This window comes from Eptatretus burgeri, chromosome 20 (assembly GCF_056783735.1).
Source record: "Eptatretus burgeri isolate ZD-2024b chromosome 20, Ebu_testis_v1, whole genome shotgun sequence".
NCBI lineage: Eukaryota > Metazoa > Chordata > Myxini > Myxiniformes > Myxinidae > Eptatretus > Eptatretus burgeri.
In genome coordinates, this window is record NC_140980.1 from 854855 (window position 1) to 877858 (window position 23004).

At 45.2% G+C, this 23004-nt stretch overlaps 1 protein-coding gene and 1 long non-coding RNA gene across 17 annotated transcripts in view; one reads left to right on the top strand and one right to left on the bottom strand.

The window, feature by feature from the left end:
- Positions 1-21669, top strand: part of LOC147008249 (uncharacterized) — a 34810-nt gene extending 13141 nt beyond the window's left edge. The window contains exons 4-14 of one of the 16 annotated variants that reach the window (XM_085865247.1): positions 6525-6638; positions 8083-8172; positions 10969-11139; positions 12445-12594; positions 12687-12815; positions 17262-17416; positions 17718-17834; positions 17944-18401; positions 18923-18979; positions 19075-19218; positions 21216-21353. In XM_085865247.1, coding sequence (XP_085721373.1) covers positions 6525-6638; positions 8083-8172; positions 10969-11139; positions 12445-12594; positions 12687-12815; positions 17262-17276 — 669 coding nt within the window. In that variant the 3' untranslated portion in view covers positions 17277-17416; positions 17718-17834; positions 17944-18401; ... (1 more) ...; positions 19075-19218; positions 21216-21353. Of the gene's footprint in view, positions 1-6524; positions 6639-8082; positions 8173-10968; positions 11140-12444; positions 12595-12686; positions 12816-17261; positions 17417-17717; positions 17835-17943; positions 18402-18922; positions 18980-19074; positions 19219-21215 lie in introns of all 16 variants that reach the window. The other 15 variants (XM_085865240.1, XM_085865249.1, XM_085865251.1 and 12 more) reach the window with 15 other exon arrangements.
- On the bottom strand, positions 19901-22273 carry LOC147008250 (uncharacterized). The gene is made up of 3 exons (XR_015053556.1): positions 21972-22273; positions 21304-21408; positions 19901-20323 (listed from the first exon to the last, which is right to left on the bottom strand). It is a non-coding gene; the product is annotated as an uncharacterized LOC147008250 (long non-coding RNA).
- Positions 22274-23004: the final 731 nt, after the last annotated feature.

The window sequence follows — 23004 nt, forward strand, 5'->3', positions numbered from 1 at the left end:
TTGAGCAGAGGTGGCGTTGATCACGTAAAGGTTTTGCGTGTGCGCGCTGATGGTGTTTTTGATAAAGATGGTGTTTAAAAGTCATTTTATCCCAATAAAGGTTATCGTCGCATGCCTGACTCGCTTAGCCGTCGGATTAGGTAAAGATTGTTGGTGGATGGCCGAATATTACGCTTTTGTGACTTTGAAAAAATAATATAAAATAATTGCGTGGAGAAATGGAGATTTTTGCTTCGGTCGACGTTACGATTTTTGATGGTTTGGTACAGAATCATCGTAGAAACTTCTGGTTTGCATCGCTACCTTCTCCAGAGACAGCTTTTATGAGACAAGGTCAGAGGTCAAGTTGACGATTTCGTAAGTACCAGTCTATGACTGCTTGTTTGTTTGTGAACACTATTACGGAAAAACTGACGGATTTTGACGAAACTTGGTGGGGGGTTAGGTCTGGTCCAAGGATCATGCCATTATATTTTGGACTTGGTCCAAAATGCAATATGGCCGCTATGGCGGCCAATTTGAAAAAATATTTTAATTTTTTTTTTTTTTTGCATTTCTGCATGTTTTAAGTGATTGCAACCCCCCCCCAAAATAAAAATTGTTTGTGAAAAAAAAATTGCCAATTTTTTTCAACAAAATTTCGATATTTTTTTTGCATTTCTACATGTTATAAGTGATTTCCAACAAAAAACATGCCAAAATTATAATTGCGGCTGATTTTGGAACTTCAGGTGGATATACCCACGTAAAATCAATTTCTGTCTCAAAGGAATCTAGTTATGAGGAATGAATTGAGTATGTAAAAGTTAAAAGTAAAAGAAAAAGTTGCAAACTATAACTCTGTGAGCACTGTTGACGTCAAATTGAATGAATAGGATATCAGGTTCACTTGAGTGAGCTCGCAGTATTGGTGGCGGAGGTTTTGCACTCTACCGAGTGCTCCCCCTCTAGTTGTTATTGTGATCAAAATGCTGTTTCGACTTTCTGTAATGAATTTTTAGCCACGTCGTGTTGCGAACGCTGGCTCTGAGAGAGCTCCGCGTTGTTGTTGTTGTTGTTGTTGTTGTTGTTGTTGTTGTTGTTATTCTTCTTCTTCTGGTGAAGACAAAACCTTTAGGACGCGGCTCTTGGACACATTTGTCCTTGTTTTTTGTTTGTTTTCTGACACGTATGATTTATCCCGACTGGAAGTTCTTGAAGTCTCTCACAACCTGCTTGCTTGGTTTCTCTTCATCCGTGCGATGTCTGGACTAGTTGAGGAGTTTGTCCACACACTGCGCGTCGGGTTCGGACATTACGGTCAAGGTTCGGTACATTTCAGCAGCACAGCTAAATGTTCAGAACGGAACACCAAAAATGTCCGAACGAAGGCCTGTCTTTGTCGTACATATTTAGCGTGTCTGATGAATCATTATTTTATTATTTATCTGAAATATATATTTTTAAATGCGGACAGCAGGGTTGGGTTGGTACCAGTGATGGGATGGGGGAGGATAGTGGATCGGGATTCCAATTGGCACCTTTCGGTTGCCCCACTGTAAGTTTGCATGCACGAGGTCCACCGATTATCGATTTCTTATTGCCAGTCTCCAGTTCCCAGGACGAGGTGGTCATGTCTGACTTTGGCGATGGCACGTACAGCCCAGGTGACGGGACGCACGTGCAAGGCTTCAGTGACACCCACAACCTGCTGCAAAACTTCTGGCCTCAAGCACTCAACGAAATCCACAACATGAACCTGGTGTGTGTGTGTGTGTGTGTGTGTGTGTGTGTGTGTGTGTGTGTGTGTGTGTGTGTGTGTGTGTGTGTGTGTGTGTGTGTGTGTGTGTGATGATGCACACGTGTGTTGAATGTTTCGTACCGGAATCCTGTCGCTTCACGCATGGTCAAATCGAAAATTGAACCTTTTGTTCCGATTCCTGGTTCTGTGTATGTTCGGACGAGTGACCGAACTCTCGCATGTGTGGCACCACTGCATTCTCTCTTCGGGAAGAAACCTGTGCCCCATGTGGCTTCAGGTGTGAAATTGTGGGTGTGAAGGAGGATGTGGAGAGGAAGGGTCAGGAGGGGAATCTTTCAAGGCCAAAGGGAATTAACAGCTAAGCTCGGCGAAGCATATCACTGCTGATTTGCATCTTCCAGCATGATGAATCTCCCATGCCGCCTTGGCAAGGCCTGCAGGGTTTGGCTTTTTGAGGGAGGTTGAGGTGGAGAGGAAAGGGGTTACGGGTGAGGTGCAGTGAAATAAACTTTTGTAACATGTTCCAGTTCGTGATGACACCTTTGTTTCCCCTCGTGTACAGTGCGAATTCAAGGTGCAGGGGATTCCTCTTTCCAGAATAAGGAAAATAATGAAGATGGATGAAGACGTGGAGGTGAGACAAATGGAGGGAATTGAGAAATCCAGTGCAAACTGGATTGTGTGGTTCAGAGATGGCTAATCCAGGGAATGTTTTGCCATCACTGTACCTGCACGACTTTGTTCCACCACCTGTGGCTCAATCAGTTCAATGAACGTTCCTTCACGTTTCCTTCGGCAAATCAATCTTTTGATGCAGATTCTTCGCACCAGTCGAGTTACCATGTGCATCTCACTTACCTTGTTTGGGAATTGTTTCGTAAGTGAGCCGCTGCTCTGTTTTAAACGTGCCCACCTCATTTGCAGGTATCCTGAATGATGTTGTCTGATTGAAGAGTTGAACGACGTCGCAATGTGAAAGGTTAAAAGGCTGGCAACAGTCTGTGGGCACGCGATGCACGTACTTGTTAGTGGAGAGGCTGAGTTAGTGAGGTACAGGTACAAAGACAAGCTGACAGGTGAAATTGGACAGACCAACGAAGTTCTTGTGAACAGGTGGTTGCTGGCTCGGTGGGGCTTTCGATTCCCAATTTGGAGCCACCGATTCCAGTAAATAATTAAAAATGAAAAGCTTGCCAAAAATGTTGTTGGCACCTGGGCTTTGACCCATTGTGGTTGATTAGTTATCTTTCTGTTACTGTTAGTTGATGAAACGCTCCGTTGTTGAGAGATTTTAACCGAACAGCTTCTGGCGATAACAATGAACGGATAGCCACCTCCTTCACCCACGTCGTCCATGCCCAGATGTCGGACACTGTCTTTCATCGTTATTTATTTTATTTTTGTTTTTTATCTTTGTTGAAAATGTTGACTAATTATTATCACCTCAGCTTCCGAAGGTGAACGTAGGTTATGTTTTCCACCCCTGTCTGTGCCTTTGTGAGCAGGATATCTCAAAATGCTGTGTGCGGATTCGGACAAAAGTTGTTGGACAGGTTGGACGTGTGACAAGGACGAATTGATTCGATTTTGGTGAGGATCTGGATCTGGTAAAAAAATTTTTTAACTGATTATTCACCATTGAGCGACAGGACCAAAAACGACAGATATATTGATATAGGAAAAACTTTTAGAGGGATTCGGACGAAACTTGGTGCATGAGTTGGGTCGGTGACAAGATCAAGCCGATTCGATTTTGGTTCAGGTCCGAATCCAGATCCAGCCTCTCAGTGGGATACGGAGAGACTTTGACCTTGGCGAGAGACCTTGGCGGAGAGACTTTGACCCTGGAATTCGGACCAGGCGCCGGACAATGTTTCGGCCGATGTTCGTGCATGTTTCGAACCATTATTTACTGATTTGATTAATCAACCGTTGTACTGGAACTGGATTTGAAAGCAGTTATTTTGTTTTTCATTCTCATGACAACACAGTGGAACACCGGTGGCATTGTTTTTGTTGAAGATTCGGCGGCACTTAACAGCACCGCCGTCTCAGGGGTTATAACGCCGGCTAGTTCGGCACAGCTCTCGGGTCACGCGCCTCAGATCATGATACCAACGTACACCTGGGCCGTATCAGTTGGGGATATAGACCCCGGCTACAGACTGCTTTTGATCAGAGACCGAGCGAAGTCTGCCAGTCCGTAACCATTTTTGGTTCAATATACAAATCGAGCGAATGTTCCTCAGCACGGCATGAATAAATTCAAGGCGGCAACTTTCGTATAACTCAGCCAGATTTATTGGGGACACATCGGGGAACACGACACAAGCAAAGCATTCACGTCAATGTTATAACTAATCTATAACCCGCTCTTAACTAGGGATGTACGGATACGGGTTTTGAAGGGGGCCCTAGCGAAATAAGCCTTAGGCCTGGATAACATGCACACAAGACACGGAGTACTTGGGGGTGCCTCATGGATGAGAGGAAATATTTGTGAGGAACGAATGCGGCTCATGACAAGCCGATGTCGTCGGATTCGAGCACCCAGCTCGAGCACGCAGTGTGGCAAGATAGCGCTTGTACTCCTTTTGTCGGCACCGCTCACGCACCAGCCTCGGCGCGTCCAGCCCCTGTAAGGTCGACGGCATAGGAGCTAAAGATCCGGTGTGTTCCAGCTGGTTTCTCACAAGGTCCCATATGCGATTCCAGGCCAAGGAGGAACAGCCGGCCAAGCCACTCCTCATGAAGCCGATCCCAGACTCTCACAGCAAGCAGCCATTTTCTTTCCCCTTTCGGGGCGGGCTTCTTGGGACCGCCTCTGGGGACACGTGATTGGTCCATCGTTCGACTTTACAACAGCTCTCCCCCAATGGGTTGCTGGCACGTCTTGATTGACTGTCGGAGCGCTGGGTGGGGGCCAGCTAAGAGGGGGGCAGGAAGAAGAAGAAACCACCTCTCGGTACACCACCACCGTATGAACACTGGACAAGCCTGCTACATCTCCCGACACACATGTAACGTCCAATTTCCGGACAACCTTGCTAAACATGCATTTAAGGGGGGATCTGGGCTAATCCTATATTTAATAACATTCTAAGGGCCATTTCTACAACAGTTTTCACCACCTGTGCCTGCGTGCGTCTGTCCGAAGCCGGTTTTTTGCTGCCGCGATGACTTCTGAACCACAAAAGCGATTCCAACCAAACTTCACACAAGTATGGGCTATGCGACATAGATAAACCGATTCCGTTTTGGTCAACAGGTCAAAGGTCATGTGCCCGTTGAAAATCCTTTTGTAGACCGTAACTAGATTTAAAAAATTTGATGTTCTCTCGACATCACTTTTCTCTCTCTTGCACTCGTTCATGTGACCTTCAATTGAGATCATATGTTACAGTTGGTTGACATGTAATGCGGAGGCAGTACACATCGACACGTTTGCGTAAAAAATACATATTTTCAAGTCGGACTTGCAAGTGGAGGCCATTCATTCGGGTTATGGGCCATTTATTAACGAACTTGGATGTTGAGACCTCAAGCAATGCTTGCTTGTACCTATCGCTTGTCCCACATTCACTTCCAAATTCGATGTTCTCGTTATATCGAGAACATACGAGGGAGGAATTGATTTTTTTCAAGCCGATTGTAATTATAAAAAGTACTTTGGCGTGGGTTCACATAACCGGTACTCAGGTACTCATGCACGGTTAAAAAAAAAAAAACAACTAAATTCGTACTTCCCCGATGCGAAGAAAGCGTACTCACACAGCAGAGGCCTATGAGGGAAGGCTTGCTCAGCTAGTCTGGCCTCTAGGTAAGATTCTTCTGTGATAATTCTGATAAAAGTTACATCGGAGCGTCGGGAACAGAAAAGAAGAGGTTTGCGAGTGTCTCGTCTGAAGCGGACGTTCTGAGAGAGCACTTACAGAGGAGTAAGATGTCTACATCGCTGAGAGGCACTTTAAAGAATCAAAGCTGAGAATTTTTTGGCACGTCTTGCGTAACGAACGCTAGCTCTAAGAGAGCTCCACGTTGTTCTTCTTCTTCTTGTTCTTCTTCTTGTTTTTGTTCTTCTTCTTCTTCTGGTGAAGACAAAACCTTGAGGACTCGGCTCTTTTATATACAGGATCCGGATCTCCTTAAATACTAAATACCTGTACACATCCTCACATTGACGGTGCCTTTTGAGAGAGTCTGTCATGAACTTTTAAATATATTCGGACATTTGCTTTAAAGTTTCGAAAAGTTCACGCTGCTATTTAAAGATAATTCCATTTAATGTGTTGTAATTTCGTAAATACACTATTTTCTCGTCATGAACAGGAGCCTCCATGACGGGTCTCGCTATTGGCTCCATCAAGGTACGTGACGAAATATCGCAAGTTGTTGTTGTTATTGCCTTTAGGACGCGGCTCTTGGACACATTTGTCCTTGTTTTTTTTTGTGAGTGCCAAGCCGTTTCTGCTGGTACTCATCGGAGAACCCAATCAAAAAATAATTTGTCAACTCCAGTACTTTGGGAACTTTCAGCATGATTGATCATCCGTGGTGCTTTGAACGTGTTGCTGCAAAAAAAAATTAATTCGCAAGTTCGGCAAATAAACTTCGCTCGTGTGCTCGGTGACTCACGGCACTCAGCCGGTTACATTCATTCTACCATCAGTATTTTCAGCACCAGTCGGTTGACAAATTTCTTCGTCCGCACAAGCGCTCGGCTAACACGCGTCCGTTGTCCCTTCCCGCCTGTTTTTGTCCCTCCTCAAACGTTGTCGAGCAGATGATCGGCCTCGAAGCTCTGGTGGTTTTCGCGAAGGCCGTTCAATTTTTCATCGGGGAGCTCTCGTTACGTGCCCGGATTCACACCGAGGACGACAATCGGCAAATGCTGCAGGTGTGCCCATTTCTCCATGTCGAGTGTGTTTCGGCTCCTTCGTTGATGGTGTCCCCCTCCTCCTCTGCTTGATCGGGATCACCTTTTGCAAGGTCTTTTCTTTTTTTCGTACCTGTTTTGGACTTTGCAAGCACGCTTCTCACCGTCAAGCGGCCAACAATGCCATTTCATCAGCCCGTGGCCTTTAAAATGCTGAAAACACCTCTTCGGAAAATTTTTTGGAGTTGTAGATTTTACAACTTCTGAATGAATGCGTTTCCCACCGTCTGTAAGATGGAGCCATCTGTCTGTCTGTCGCCATTTTTCTCAGAGAAGGCTGAACGTATCTTTGTCAAACTTTCAGAGGTTCATCAGCGAGTGCCTGGGAGTGTTTTCGACCGAAAGATTTTAATTTCCAGGATTTTGTTGTTCATCGAAATTTTATTTTATTTTTTTACCCTTCATTTACCCCTCCCCCACCCCCCTTTATCGAGGTTGCAACATTTGTAATCATCGCAGTCTGTGCATGTGCCTGTCCATGAGCATATCTGTGTAACGAGCGGCCTGATTGTGACGAGCCATCGGAAGTGGCTTTGATTTTGAGGAAAGAAAAATCTTATTCTTCCTGAAGTGGTGAAGAGTGAACGTGGTTTCCACTAACTTCGTAGGCCATTTGTAACTAACATTCAAGTTGCTGAGAGGTTCCCAGAGACGAAATGAATGTCAAAGGTCATAATATCAGTGACAGATCAAATTTTGCCGAAATGTGACCTTAAAAAGAGCTATAAACTGTAAAAAAATAAAATAAAAACCATTGATTCCGACCAAAAAGTTCCAGCATCATTTTATTTTATTTTTTTCCTTGGGTGGTACCAGGTTACCATTTGACCTTTATCAGACCATTCTCGGTACGTGAGTGTTCCGTGCAGATTATTCATATTTCTCTGCGTTTCGGCAGAATGGCTTCAACGAAGTGCCGACGACTACGATCCAGCGCCGTGGGCTGTGGGTTCACTCGGAACATCTCTGCAGTCTGACAAACATCTCCATTTCTCGAAATTCCCTAAACAAACTCGATAAAATTTGAAATTTGTTTTTCCATTGGTTTTGGGAAGGCACGCAGCTACTTGCCAGTGGGCCACAAAACTATCTTGCGTCAAGGCCCCCACCCCCACCCACCCTCCCCAGTGCTGGTGACTCATTGACGTCGCACATCCGAGGTTCCTAAATAGGACACTTGTGGCTTTGCTCACCTTGCGAAGTGCTGGGCTATATCGCAGCAGTTCTCTCTCTCCCTCTCTCTCCTCGGGCCTTGTTTGAGATACTTGTGCATCAATGTTAATTATTATGTTCTCCAGTTGTGATGATGAGTTTGGGAACGCAAGAAAAGCCTGACTATTTAATGAATGATACACACCTGGGAGTAACTCCAGCTTCGATGTTCTTCACCATTCCCTTGAACCAGAGGAACGACATTGCCACGGCCATCAGCGAGGAGAACCAGTTCGACTTTCTCATCGACATCGTTCCCCAAATCAAGCCCAGGAAATGGAAGGTACTCAAGTTATTTGAATCCACATCCCTACCTGTGAATTTATTTATATTTATTTATTTATTTTTTGCAGCATAATGATCTTGCGATTTATCGCTCGTACGCTCCGACGAGTCCATCCTCGACGTCCACTCGGCGCAAGACGACGTGGGCACACACTGGCAGCGTGTGCGGCTATAAACATCCTTGACTGGAAGCTGTGTCCATTCTGAGCTTTCAGTCCGATGTTTGTTGCCTCCATCTGCACCACCTCATCTCAGAACCGCCCGAATCACTCATCGATGACATGGCGTTTTACGGTTGCTTGCCATAGATGTTTTGCATTCCTTCTGAAGGTGTCCGCCAACTTGTCCAGTTCGATGACAGGAAGCAAAGCTTCTCACATTGGTGACCGGTGCACTCGTTTGTGAAGGTTTTGGGACCGGTCGATTCTTATTGGCTGTTATCATTGTGTCCGAGGCTCTGGAAACATCTTTCGCGCACAGCTTGCACACAGGCATCAAGCTTGGGTGGGGGTGATCACAGCGCTGAACTTCACACTGAGCATCCTCTCATATTTTGGCAACGGAGGCGTCCCCACCATCCCCTCTCGCCCTCCCCATTTCCATTAGACTCGTTTGGCCGAGGCATGGAAGCTGCGGAGGTGTTTACGTTCTCCTCCAATTCATCGAGCTGACCGCGTCAATGCTCGGATATTGTAATTGAACGACATTGATCAGCAGTTATTGAATTTGAACCCCCTGCGACTATTTACATGTCACATACCCAAGATTGTGAACTTCTCAAACCCCCCCCCTTACTTCAACTCATACTCCGACTTTTATTTTTCTTTTATCTTTGTTTCAATATCGACATAAATAGGACATTTCCATGAAACGGGATTAAAAAGAACAAGTCTGAAGATGACGATGGTTGACGAGCGGTATTTGACGATGTAGATTGTTTCAGAAGTCAAGGATGAGACAATGTGATAATGCTTGACCAAGTTATAAAAATGATCAACATGATGTGGTACGAGTGACAGGTTATTAGCTGCAAAATGTTGAAAACCCGGTTTCGTTGAACAACTTTCAAAATTTGACATTTGCATAACCTTTAAAAAGGTCACAAAATAATGTTGTGGACATTAAAATAAGGAAACAGGATACATGCTATAGCTTATTGGAGTTAGTTCGTCGAACAAGGTTGAAAACCCGGTTCGATTCCCACAACTTTGAAAATTTGACTTTTGTGAACTTTAAAGGTCAAGGATTATGACCTTTGGTGCAAAACTTCCTCTGGAACATTCCAGGAACAATATAACGTCATTTAGGCTATATGGCATTTCGCACTCCTCGGATTATCCATAATCTGATGAAATCAGCGTAAAAACAAAGTTGAAGGGGGCGCCACGGGCAAGGTGTTCGAGATAGAGCAAAATGGTTTCAAGACTTTCGGTGGGGAATGACCTCAAGATTCTTCTTCTTCTTCTTTCGGCTGCTTTCGTTAGGGTCGCCACAGCAGATCATCCGTATGATCCGCATAGTGATTTGGCACAGGTTTTACGCCGGATGCCCTTTCTGACGCAACCCTGGTCGCTTCTTACGACACAGGGATATGGTACACCTATTTTAACCGGGGCATACACCGGGTCCAGTACACTGGTACTCACTTCGCCGACCTTGGAAGGATGACAGGCTGAGTCAACCTCCTGGTGTGCATTAATTCAAGCGGCCAACGGGGCTTGAACTCAGGACCTTTTTGGATCCCAAGCCGCTACCCTAACCACTACGCCAACACCAGGATGAATGACCTCCTGGTGGAATGACCTCAAGATTATGCAGAAAAAATATTGTCATCCCAGCTCTCAAAGTTTGGGCGGTCGTATGATTTTTATGTCAAAAATCGAAATTTTCTAAGTTCGTGACCTTGTGACCTTGACCTTGGGACCAGCAGGTACCATTGGGCGAACCAAATACCGAAACCCCTGCCAGATTCGACAAACCCCCTAGGAGAAGATGCAAATTAAAATCGGCTACCCCCTAAAAACACAATTCGCAATTTTCTAAGTTTGTGACCTTGTGGCCTTGACCTTGGGACGAAAATGAAAAATCGAGCTCCGTGGGGCTATGCAGGTGACATTGGGCTAACCAAATACCGAAACCCCTGTCAGATTCGACAAACCCCCCGAGGAGAAGATGCAAACTGAAATCGGCTACCCCCTAAAAACCCGTTTTTTGGGCGTGGCTCCGCCCATAATGGGGGCACCACGCCCATTTTCAGGAAAACACAACAAGATCATGATATAAACCTCCCACCAAAATTTTATCACGATCGGATCAAAACCCACGGAGCTATGCTCGGGACAGACAGACAGACACACAACAATAACGAATATAGTGGTCACTTATTTCGTGAAAATATTTTTCTTTCTTTCACTTCGTGAAAATATTTTTTCTCTTTTTTCGTGAACCAACTACAAAGCTCTTCGTTGTGCACTCCTCGAGTGAAATTCGCACAAAGTGAATGACACAATGAAGAAGAACCGACATTGACCACTGACCTATCAAGAAGACCAATTCCGATTGGATGCTCTCTGCTGACTTCATGGCCACCCAAAGCTCGAGGTGGCAGGAGCTGTTCAGTTTTCAGCGCTCCAATTGGAGGTTGCAGAGTCCGGGGCGGGGCCACTAGGGCCACTGCAGAATCCTCGTCCTCGGAGACGTGTTATACTTCGTCCTCTACTCAATATCTTGAATGTATCCACATTATACTGTTCCGCACAGTTTGCATTCTCAATCAAATGCCGTCCGATGGCAGATGCACACGACGTTGGGATCGATGCTGGGAGCCTCCGACAGGCACGGACCACTACAAGCACGTACCACTCGTGTTCCTCCTGATGGACAAAGAGACGTGCTGTTCGATTCTCTCCGCCAAGCTCTGGGTAGTTCTGCCGACATACCGAGCATCACATCGGCACTTGAACTCGTAAGTAATATCGCTAAGTTTTGAGGCTTGCGGGAATCGAACGTCGAGAGATAAAAAAAAAAATCACTTGGACGAACAGCCAGATACGTGCTTGAGATTTATCTTTTGATTTGTTCCCTCATAGCTTTGCGGCATCTTCCCTTTCCAAGGAAGCTTGATGTAGACCGGGCACTTTTCAGGACTCACCTTCCGTTCGTCTGCGGCAGTGAGGAATTTGTGCGTAAATCTCCTGATGATGTACTCAGGGTATCCACTCTCACCAAGGTGGACATGAAGTGGACATGAAGTTGTATGGGTGGACAAGATGGATACGTAATCTAAATTTTCGGAGGGGTTGGGGGTGGTTTAACGGGTGTCGAAAAGATCATGGTTTTGCATGGGGGGGTGACTTGAGATAGTGGTGAACAGCTGTCTTGAAGACCTGGGGAGAGGAATGAGATCGAACAGAGTGTGGAAGGTGGTTCCACAGGCAGGAAAAAAAAGGAATAAACCAGTGGAGGTGACCAGAGGTTCTGGATTTGAGCTGTTTCACGAGGAGGGGGTTACTGGTGTGTTGTGTGCGTCCTGAAGATTCCTGGTGGGAACAAAACACGGAGAGGGCAGATGGTGCAAGACCAGAAATGAGGCGGAAGAAGACAGAAACCACTGATCCGTCAGAGATGGTGAAGTGATAGGCCCATTGACTCGGCTTCATCGTGAGACATTCCAATGATCTTCAAAGCCTCGGTTTCCATGTGTCATCAAGATGTGTGTCAGTGGAGTCAGCCCAGAGGGGAGAGCAGAACTCAAAGCTGCAGATAAAAAACCTTGCAGGTTGATAGGAGCTCAGGTGTGCCAAGGAAGGTCTTTGCATGACGGGGAAAGCCCAGTTGGTGTCTGGCTTTGGAAACCAACTTTGAAATGTGGTTTGCCGAAGAGAGATCATGGCTGAGAGTGAGAGAGTGTGAGAGTAGGATTTCTCAGGATTGAAAGACATATTCCAAGTGTTTGACCAGTTTGTAATTTTTGTCAAGGTCTGGGGAGAGGGAAGAGGTTGCTGGATAGGTTTTGGGACCGAGAAGATGGACAGGATGGCCACAGATGGGACTGGTTTAACGGGTGCATCAGAAAGATGAGGTGTTTCGGTGATCCTGCATTCGAATAAATGGCGTCAAGCCATTCATTACAAATTGTCGTGGCTGCAAATTGATTTGTGAGTTGGCCTGTCCAACATCCCTGGATCACATCGAATTGCTGCGGGTTTTTTTCATGGCCAAGTAATCCAAGCATCGTTCCCACCCTCTTGCCACCCTTGGCCATGTCCAGGAAGTGGTGCGACAGGTGATGGCCCAGGAATCTGCGCAGAATTATTTTTCCCTGGCACAGGGTCAGACGGTCCAAAGCGGCACGCGGCAGCAGAATGCGGCACAAGGTGTGCAGACGCTGCAGGCCGTTCCAACTGTACTGCAGGTACAGGTCTGTTTGTTTCTCCATATCTTTGAATCACACAAGTGAGTTGTTGATTGACTGTTTATTTTAAATCTATCCGTTTGTTCTTCCCACCGCAGGTGTCTGATGAGCAAACCATGCAAATTGTGGCTCCGCAGGGTGCTGGAGGTTCCGTCACCTTTGCTGGGCAAACCATGCAGGTGATGCAACAGGTTGTCACGAGCACTGGCAAGATTCAGCTCGTCCCGGTTAGGGCATTTCACCCGCTCATCACTCGATGCTTAACCTTTATCAAGTGATCAGTTTGATTGTGCAAGCTGATACCAAGGCCGATCAGTCGAATGTGGGTGTGGCCTGGTTTGTAGCCGACGTGTGGACCGTGTGACCCCACTTCCTCATGGGTTTGCTCCACTCCCGGCTTTTGGAGCTTGTGTTTGCAATTGCATCGTTTGAAGGAGTTCTGTGGTGTTATTTCTCTTGCCAAAGCACATGTTGTGACTTTGCCAGAAGTTTACTTCATCGAATCATCATTCACTTATTTTTCCCCTTGGCGTCCTCGAATGAAGAATTGACACATATACCACGTGCCCTACAAAATATTGCAAGTTTGTGGTCATTTTGAAATCCTGGGACTTTAAGAGAGATCTTTTAACTAATTGACAGGTTGCGTGAATTGTTATTGGAAGAATGCTGAATCGCCGGAAGTCTTCCTCGCGCGAGGAACCACCGTGCGCTTCGCATTTTTGGAGAATCCATTTCTTCCAAGGGGTGTAAGGTGTGATTAATTTGGTCAGACATGTTGACAGGAATCAGTTAGTTTGGCTTCGAAGGTTTTTGGCAAAATGTTAAAATCCAAACATCTGTGTACCGGGACTCAGTGAAGTGTTTTGAGGGTTTGAGTGACGTGACGACGTGTACTCCTGGCTTTGGGGGGGGGGTGTACATGACTCTTTTAGAGCGTAACCCTAATTTTTTTTTGTTCTATATGTCAAGACCTTTATATGTCATTGTAAACCAAAGTCACCCCTACCCCCAAATGGCCACTTTTGCGATATTTCATCAAATGCCAGACAGGAAATCCGAGCCGTATCCCTGGACATATCACGTGCTTTTGACACAGTCTGGCACCCTGCCCTACTCACCAAACTCTCTTCCCATGGTATTCAAGGCCATCTCCACTCATGGCTCGCAGACTTCCTCTCCTGTCGCAGTCAACGTGTGGCCCTAAATGGAGTTCTTTCATCCCCTCTTCCTGTGCAGGCTGGAGTTCCTCAAGGTAGCGTTCTGGGCCCTGTTCTTTTTCTGGTTTTCATCAATGATCTCTCGGACTCTCTGGAAAATCCTCTATTTCTCTTTGCCGATGACTCAACCCTCTGCCGTACCATCTGTCATCCCTCAGACCGGCAAGCAGCAGCTTCTTCGCTCACTGCAGATCTGGATAAAATCGCAAACTGGTCCAACACGTGGAACATGTCTTTCAATCCAGACAAATCTCACACTCTCACTATGTCTCTTCGAAAGGACCGTTTACAAAACCCCCCCATCCACTTTCTCAACAATCCTCTGGAAGAAGTCTTTTCTTTCAAGCTTCTGGGTCTCACTATCTGCCATGACCTTTCCTGGGAAAGTCACATTTCCAACCTTGCCTCAAAAGCCAGTCGCCGACTGGGAATCCTCCGTCGTGCAAAGTCCTTCCTCGGCCCTCTTGAGCTCCTGACCACTTACAAAGCTTTTGTCCGTAGCCTGATGGAGTACTGCTCTCCCCTCTGGGCTGGTGCTCCTGCCTCCCACCTTTCTCGACTTCACGCTGTCGAAACCAGGGCTTTTAAGATCATTGGCATCTCCCGCAATGAAGCTGAGTCTTTGGGCCTCTCACTCAATCACCGCAGGTTGGTCGGTGGTCTTTCTGTCTTCTACCGACTCCTCTCCAGCCTTGCCCCCCCTGCTCTCTCTGCGATTTGTCCCAACCACATTTCCACAGGGCGCTCAAGGTCCGCCAACAACCCCCTTCTGGTAAAACTACCAAAATCACGAATCACTGCTCATCTTCACTCTTTCATTCCTCTTTTTTCCCGCCTTTGGAATAAACTTCCTCACTCTATTCTTTCCCATTCTTCCCTTCAGGCTTTCAAAACAGCTGTTCACCACCACCTCTTATCTTCCCCCATCCAAATCCTCGATCTTTTCTACCCCCGATAATCCACCCAAGCCCACTTCCTTCAATTCTCCTGCTTTCCTTCCTGAAAGTCCCTTTAATGTCCATCTTCCCCTCGCCATGTTCCCCGTCCCATCCCCATCCCTCTCCCTTCCACAGTTCACCTGTGTCTGTTCCCCAATGTTTTGTCCCTTCCACTCCCGCCCCTCTTGTCTCATGCCTCCTTGCTGTGAGTTGTGTGTTAGCTCTCATAGGAGCCTCGACCAAGGTATACAAAAAAAAATAAAATAAAATAAAAAAAATGATGATATCTCCTCAATTAAATGCCATGGAAAGTTGATTTTTTTTTAATACTAAATATCGGTTATTGACCCCAAGGAATTCATTGGTAACATTTTTGTGTTTTTTTAGCTGATCAAATTAGCATAATCCCAAGATTTTCCTCAAAATGACTGCCAAAATAATGAAAAGTAGACATGATTTAACATTGAAGCTTTAATTGATGGTCTAAAACAGTGATGTGCATCTTCTTCAATCCTACAGGGACTATATTGAGACACTCATCTTAATTAGATGCAGGGGAACTTGGGGCACAACCACATACCAGTGTGCGATTGTGCCCCAGGCCTGGAACACAGCCACACACTGGTATGTGGTTGTGCTTCATCCAGAATGTGCAGAATAGTTTACATGTATTTACCTGTTATGTCCCTGAAGAGACATATACAATTGCCAAAATTAAAACCAGCATTGATTCCAAATTGGTAGTTGTCCAATTTACTTTAAGTGTGTGGTTCTGCCTCCAATTCCTGAGTATGTACATGTCGTACTAATAATATCCTATTTTTTTCAGGGTTGTGAAGAGTTGGATAAAGTGCCAATGATGGAGTCTGTAACTCTTGTAAAGTCATCTCAAGACCTCTGTTATGATGCAACAAAATGTATTATCTTCCAAAAAGTAGGCGATGATAAGACACCAAGCACAAGCAATGGCTGTAAAAGGATACGGGAAGCCAGCGGCATACACAATGACCATGTTTCCAAAAGACTGAAGCTTGTTGAAGGAGATGGGTTTTGAGATGAGATCAACAACAAGTCAGGAACATATTGAGCTATTTGGCAGCAATGTGTATGCAACTAATAGTATTGATGTATGTGCACCACTGTATAACTGGTTGTGTACAAACCAGAACTTATTTCGATGTGGAAACATTAAAATTCTTAAATTAATATTGGTTTTGACTTGTTTTAATAGATAGGCTAGAGGGAGTGGGAAGGATATTAAGTTCGAGTTTCATCTTGAATATTGTTCTGCATTCTGAATTTTCAATATTTTGGCAGCAATTTTGGAATTATTAATAAGTAGATGAACTCCAAAAATGTTGTCAATTAATTTCTTGGGGTCAAAAACCTAAATATAGTATCAAAAATCAACTTCCCATGCCATTTAGTTGAGTAGATATCATCATTTGATGAAATACCGTAAAAGTGGCCATTTAGGGGTAGGGGTGACTTTGGTTTACAATGAGCTTTTTTCAATATTTTGGCAGCAATTTTGGAATTATGCAAAGTAGATCAACTACAAAAACTACAAAAATTTTATCATTGAATTCCTTGGGATCAATAACCTACATTTAGTACAAAAATCAACTTCCCATGCCATTTAGTTGAGATATCATTTGATGAAATGCTGTAAAAGTGGCCATTTGGGGGTAGGGGTGACTTTGGTTTATAATGAGCGTTATGGTCATCACACATAGCCCCATTGTGATAATATGAAAATTGAATTGCTCAGAGAACTTAATAATTAAACTTTTGGCCAAATTTTATTGCTCTACTTACAATATTAAGTCATTCAGAGACCATCAAACTTTGAGCTACTTTCAAGTTGAAAGCTATTTTTGACTAAAATTATGTAAAATATGGTGATTTTCTACTGTGAACCAAGTTTTAAGAGAATAAATCATTCTAAAATGTGTTAAGCAATGCATAAGTAATTTAAGTAAATCAAAATTAATAATTTATGGATGTTTACTAATGATTTATTCCATCTAAACCCAATATGGGCATTTTGGTTCAATCATGGTTTGCTGGTAGTCAACTGCAAATCCAAGATTGACCCTACAGAGAAAATGTACTTGATTTGGAGGTGTTACCCAAACATTTTTTGAAGGTCTTGGCATATAGAACAAAAAAAAAATAGGGTGACATTCTAAAAGAGTCACGTACACAAACACCCCCCCCCCCCCAGAGCCTATACTAGTGGCTGGATGCCTTGTTATGAGAAAGTTTTTTTCAAAATTTCTGCAAGATCTCGCCTCGTGGTAGAGAAAGATGACTGACTGTAATCAGGGCAGCTGTTGCAGTAGTTATACAGCTACTGGATGGACAGACGTATCCAGGTTGCGGTTAATGGCCAAACATCCAAACCAACTCTCATTAATGCATCAGCACCTGAAGGATCAATTATTGAGCCCACCTTGTTTCTCGTCTCCATGAACGATCTGTGTGACAAATGCAAGGTTATGTCTCTCGGTAGACGACTACCAAGTGAGCATCCTCCAGAGTTCTTCATGGGTGGCAAGCCCTCGCAAGCATGTACACCACGAGTTTGACATACATGGAGTCAGGTTCTCCCGGAGCTTGGGTTTCCAGTCTCACGTGAACTGCATCGCCGTGAGAGCTGGACAAAGAGTGAGTGCCCTTCGCGGTGTTGCTCCATACTTGGATCCGCTTGGCCGAGCCCAAGTGTACAAAGCTCATGTCCGGAGCACAGTGGAATATGCTTCCCTCGTATGGATGTCTGCAAGTGCCGTGTATCTTAAAAAGCTGAATGACGTGCAAAAGTTTTGATCGTATTTGGCCTTTGGCCTCTACGATATCAACAACCAAGGAATTTTCACGTGTGTGGTTTTTACTTGAGACTGATCATCTTTTCTGAAGGAGGCTTCAACACCTGGTGGTTGACTGGTCTTGTTCGTTTCGTCTTCCTTAGGTGCAACTGAGCCCAGGACAGCTGCGATACTTTTACCTGGCACAGCCAGTCTTGCCTGGCATGCGGATGGCGCACGGTCAGGTGCAGAAACGTGCGGCAAGCGAAATTCGGCCGCAGGTAACTTTGCGAACGATTGGATTGCTCATCCGTCATATATATTGTGGCTGCTGACAACGTGGTGGTGTTTGAATTTTTTGTCCCCTCGTTATTCTCCACCTTTTGCCAGCCATAGCAGATCCAGCAGGCAATGCTGCCCACTGGAGAGGAGGAAACTACCTGCAGCGGCGACCCTTCGACCGACGCACAGCCAGGAGCCATTGATCAGGTGCAGCAGTGAGACCCGCTGGGACTATTGGCAAAGGAAACAAACCAACCGACCTTTGGAGGTGCAGGATGATAGTGTGTGAAGTGTTGCCATTTTGGATGCCTTTGATCGGTCCCAAAGCATACGTTCAATGCCGCCATCTCACGTAACTCATTCTTCCTTCGACTTCCGACCAATTTCCCCAGTGTTGTCCACCCTGCCAAGCCATTGTTCTCCTCTGGTCGATAACATCATCATGTTAACCATGAAATGAAATGCCAGGCCTGTCTCTTGGCCTTTGCACCTTGCGAGGGTGGGAGGGGTTGGTTGAGAATTGAAGTGAATCAAGGGAAGGCACAAGACACTTTGTGGATTGACTTGTGAGTGTTCGATTTTATGTTTGTGGGTGGGGGTGTTTGGCTGAGGGTTCGGGGATAGAGGAGCTGTTGCCGCCCTTTGTTGTGATTTGATTTCAAGTATTTTTCGAAGTCTGTGTTTGGCGGATTTAAAGATTCGGTGCTAAGTGAAAGGTTTAAATTTCCATTGTTCTCTCGTCGGACTCTTTTAAAGGGACCAATCGGTTGTCCAACGACAAAAAATTGATAATCCTGGTTTGCCCGGGCCATCAATGTGGAGGATTTATTTATTTTTATTTCGATAGGTTGGTGCCCGCAGTATGGGGAAAGATTATACTTGTTGTTTTAATCGCCATTTTGAAAGGGCTACCAAAGAAACCCACGTGACTGCGCAAAGGGTTCACCTGGGGACATTAAAAACACCTTCACCAACACGGACAAATGTTTAATAAAAAAGTGTCGACACCATCGCACGGAAAAAGGTCAAAGGTTATTTCGTCCGATCTAACGGGGCTCCGTGTGCTCTTGCTCTCGTCTCCCGGCAGTTTTCAGAAAGACATGAAGTTCTGCTCGTCGTCTCTTCAAAGACTCGTACAAAGTTTGTGCGTACATTACTTTTGTGAACACGTTCTTCTTGCACAACCCTTCCCCCACCCCTCCACTCCGGCATGCTTCTTATGAACTCTCCTTTTTGAAGGGGAAGAGAACTCAGCCCGAGAGGATGAAAAGCACCTCGGAGAGACCGTGTGGATGTGCATGCCTTGAACGTGTAAGGGCGAGGCACAGGTGTGTCACACAACAACAACAACAACAACAACAACTGGAGCACACGTCCCTGCAGGTAAGTTTGCCTTAATTTAACTTCCAGGAAGATTTATTTTATTGGGGGCGGGGGATTGGGGGTTAAGAGTGTGGGAACTGCTTCCACCCGGTGAAAGGCCATCTACATTCGCAAACATGGCGGTTTAGCACCTTGTCCACTCCCTCCACGTACATGTAGTGTGTACATGGTCCCCTAAATCTCGCTGTTTCTCTTGGACAAACAAGTTTGTTCACTTTTTACAACCCTGTTTGTATCTTGTCCTTTTTGATGTCGTTCGATGATGGATACGGTTTGTGCTTTTGTTTTTATTATTATTTATTTTATTATTGGTTGTAAAAATGTTTGTAATTATTTTGTTTGAGTTTCCAAACCCGCTTGTTTCCATAGCGCAGCTCGATTGTGTTGAAGTCTTACAATGGCGATTATTATTTTGATATTTTTACTTTTTAAATTCTTCTTTCTGCCATACATCTCGGTCTTTGTTACGTAATGATCTTCCGACGACGGTTTGTTGAGCAAATTTCCACTCTTCAAAAATTCTTGGATCCCTATCCGGATGTTCACCAAGTTTCATCCGAACCCGTCCACAACTTGTTGGGATATCGTCCACACAGGCAGACGGACATACAAAACGGGGGTGAAAACATGACCTCCGGTCCACCTTCGGTGGCGGAGGGAGTAAACAAAGTGTGAATAGAATTAAAATATATTTATTGGACACGTAATGAAAATACTGCACATGCTCGGAAACCTTTACATCAAATGAATTCCATTAAAAAGTTAATTTTCAATATGTTTCGGGTCAGGTTGGTGGTGGTGGTGGTGGTGGTGGTGGTGGTGGTGGTGGTCAGATGATGAGGGATTTGAAGAGACACCAGTATTTCCTTCTTCCAGATTTCTTTCTAAAGAATGAATTGGTGGGTATCGAAGAACGTGGAGGTGCGTGGTCGATGTCGGTTAAAACATCCATGGCTATCAAAGGAGCGGTGACGACCTTGTGCTGAATTTCCTCCATGACCTCCAACACGAGGGTGCGGGGGCTCCTGAAGATCATGTTCCTGACAGCGTGGAAATCCAAGTGCAGCACACATGATCTATTCACCGACACCACCAACTGGCCGACCTGCACACACAGACACACACTTTGCTATGAAGGACGATATCACCGCGACCAAGTCATGGCCATGTCTTGAGATTCATCCTCCTTGTGTTGTGGACACGTGTCCACGGATTTTCAAACACAAACTTGTCATCATATTGAAGATATGTATCCATACTCGAATTTGTTGTACTTACTGGCAAATACCACCTGTCGCTTCACCAACGAGAATACAGAGAGAGAGAGAGAGAGAGAGAGAGAGAGAGAGAGAGAGAGAGATTAAGGAGATGGAGGGGGAAAGAGAGGAGGGAGGTCCTGTTTGTTTGCAGGAGGAGGGGCGAGAGAAGGGAAGGCAGTGAGTGGAAGGGAAGGCAGACGTGCGGTGGACCATTTATTACGATTCATACCGTCTCATCAAAATGCTCCCGACATAGAATAATGAAGATTGAAACAAAATAATGTCTGAAATCCATTTCCTCCCGGTCATATTATAAATACCGCACGGAGACAAACACTGCCCGGACACGTCCGGAGAGAAACGAAGTCCGGAAACAAACACCGCCCAGAATCAAGACTTGGAGCGCCAAACACACAAACAAACATGCACATCAACACTTTTTTTACTATATAGAAAGATTGTAAAGGAAGAAATATTTAAAAGTGTAATTTTCAGAAAAGTAAGAATTTCACAGGAGGGTTGGACATGACACTGGGAGATGTTTACACGAAACGTTGTTTCTCAAGAGATCATGAACTCGCTGTTGTCATGATCCCCTTTTACCGATCCCTAAACCCTGTCTCTCCCTGACCTTAATGTACCTTGTCATTTACCTGCCACTTTAACATCCGACCAATTAGCTCACACTAACCCTGAAAGGTAAGACGTTGTTTGTTTTTGTGTGTGTGTGTTTTACAGCTCCGAGTCCTGCTTCCTCTTTCTCCCATCCGTGAGGACGGGCTCATTTCCATCATGGAAATGGTATTTTCCATTCTTAAATGCCTACCTTCATGCCAGCAAAATGTGCCGGTCCTTCGGGTTCAACACCTTGGATGTGGCAAGGGTGAGATCCACGCACGACAAGACCCCAACCAATTTCATCTCCCAGCACCTGGCGGGACACCACAGTCAGTACATGAGGGTTGTTACACTTTGGTATGAGACCACGATGAAAGCTCGGCTCATTGTGGTGCTTTGCAGGTGGGGGCACTGCGTCAGTATCGATGTCGTTAAGCCTGCCATCCCATGTTTTGCATTCGATTTTGGGAGAACTACCCCCCACGCCCAGCCAACACCCACCCCTCCCCCTCTATACATGGCAGGTCATTGAGCTGTGTATAAATTTAATCATTAAATGACTGATCTCTTGTTACCTTCACGTTAATTACTCAGGCAGGTGCGTCAATAACTGGTGAATGGAACTGGAATGTGAACCTGGCATCCCAGAATTACGAGCCTGGGAAGTGCTCAGATGAGAACACCAAACACGGGGCCAACCCCAAACCGTGCCCTCAATGCAGTCAAGCTGTGTGTGTGTTGGTGTGTGTGTGTGTGTTGGTGTGTACCACTGCTTTGGACCATCAAATGTACGACTGTGTACAACACTGCCCTCAAGGTGTTCATCTCATCCCATCTTTCCTTTGTCTCCTTCCTGAAGACCATGGTAAGACTCACCGTCAAAGTTTTTCTCAGGTAAGGTGCTCCAGGTGTCAGCAGCTCTGCTACCGAGACGGGTCTCTTCAGCACTGTCAACGTGGACAAGACGGTAGGGGTAGCAGGCAGCAGCAAATCGGAGGTTCAGCGGTTGTATTGACGTCACAAATGTTTCCATGACCTCCGATATTGTCTATATGTGTTAACATCCTCTCGGCTCGACAGATTCCACAAGTTTTAACTGATAACACAACACGTGACCCATCTCCTTGGACCCACGGTCTTTTCTTTTCGCACGACACAAAAACACTCGGACCAGTTCTCTCGGCCGAAGCACCGATGCACTCACAAACGGATTCACACCGGTGATCGAACAAGTCAATGTTTTGTTTTTTTCCAAACATTTATTCAATAATTTAAGTATTTTAATTATTTTTCTGTTCCTACACGTCAGAAACTTACTGATGGACCTTCACAGGCACTGCATTCACCACCACGATGCGAGCGACTCGACCAATTTAAATAAATACAAACTAATTAAAGGTAGTCGACATGGGTTTACCAAAGGTAGTTCCTGTTTAACAAATCTTTTGGAGTTCTATGAAGCAGTGTCTGATTGGGTGGATGAGGGAAAGACAGTGGACACAGTATGTCTAGACTTGAAGAAAGCATTTCATAAGGTACCACATCGGAGGTTGTTGGCCAAAGTGAGGGCTTGTGGAGTGGCTGGTCAGGTGGCTGATTGGATTGCAAACTGGCTTCGTGATAGGAATGAAAGGAAGCAAAGAGTGGCTGTGAGTGGGAGGATGTCTTGCTGGGAGGATGTAAGTAGCGGGGTACCTCAGGGATCAGTACTCGGACCATCACTATTCATAATTTACATCATCGATTTGGATAATGGGGTAAAGAGTAAGCTTTCCAAATTTGCAGATGACACAAAGCTTGGAGGTGAGTTGGATATCAGAGGGGGTGGTGATCAGATCCAGGAAAGTATTGATACTTGCATAGATTGGGCAAAAGATTGGCAGATTGAATTTAACCTGAGCAAGTGTAA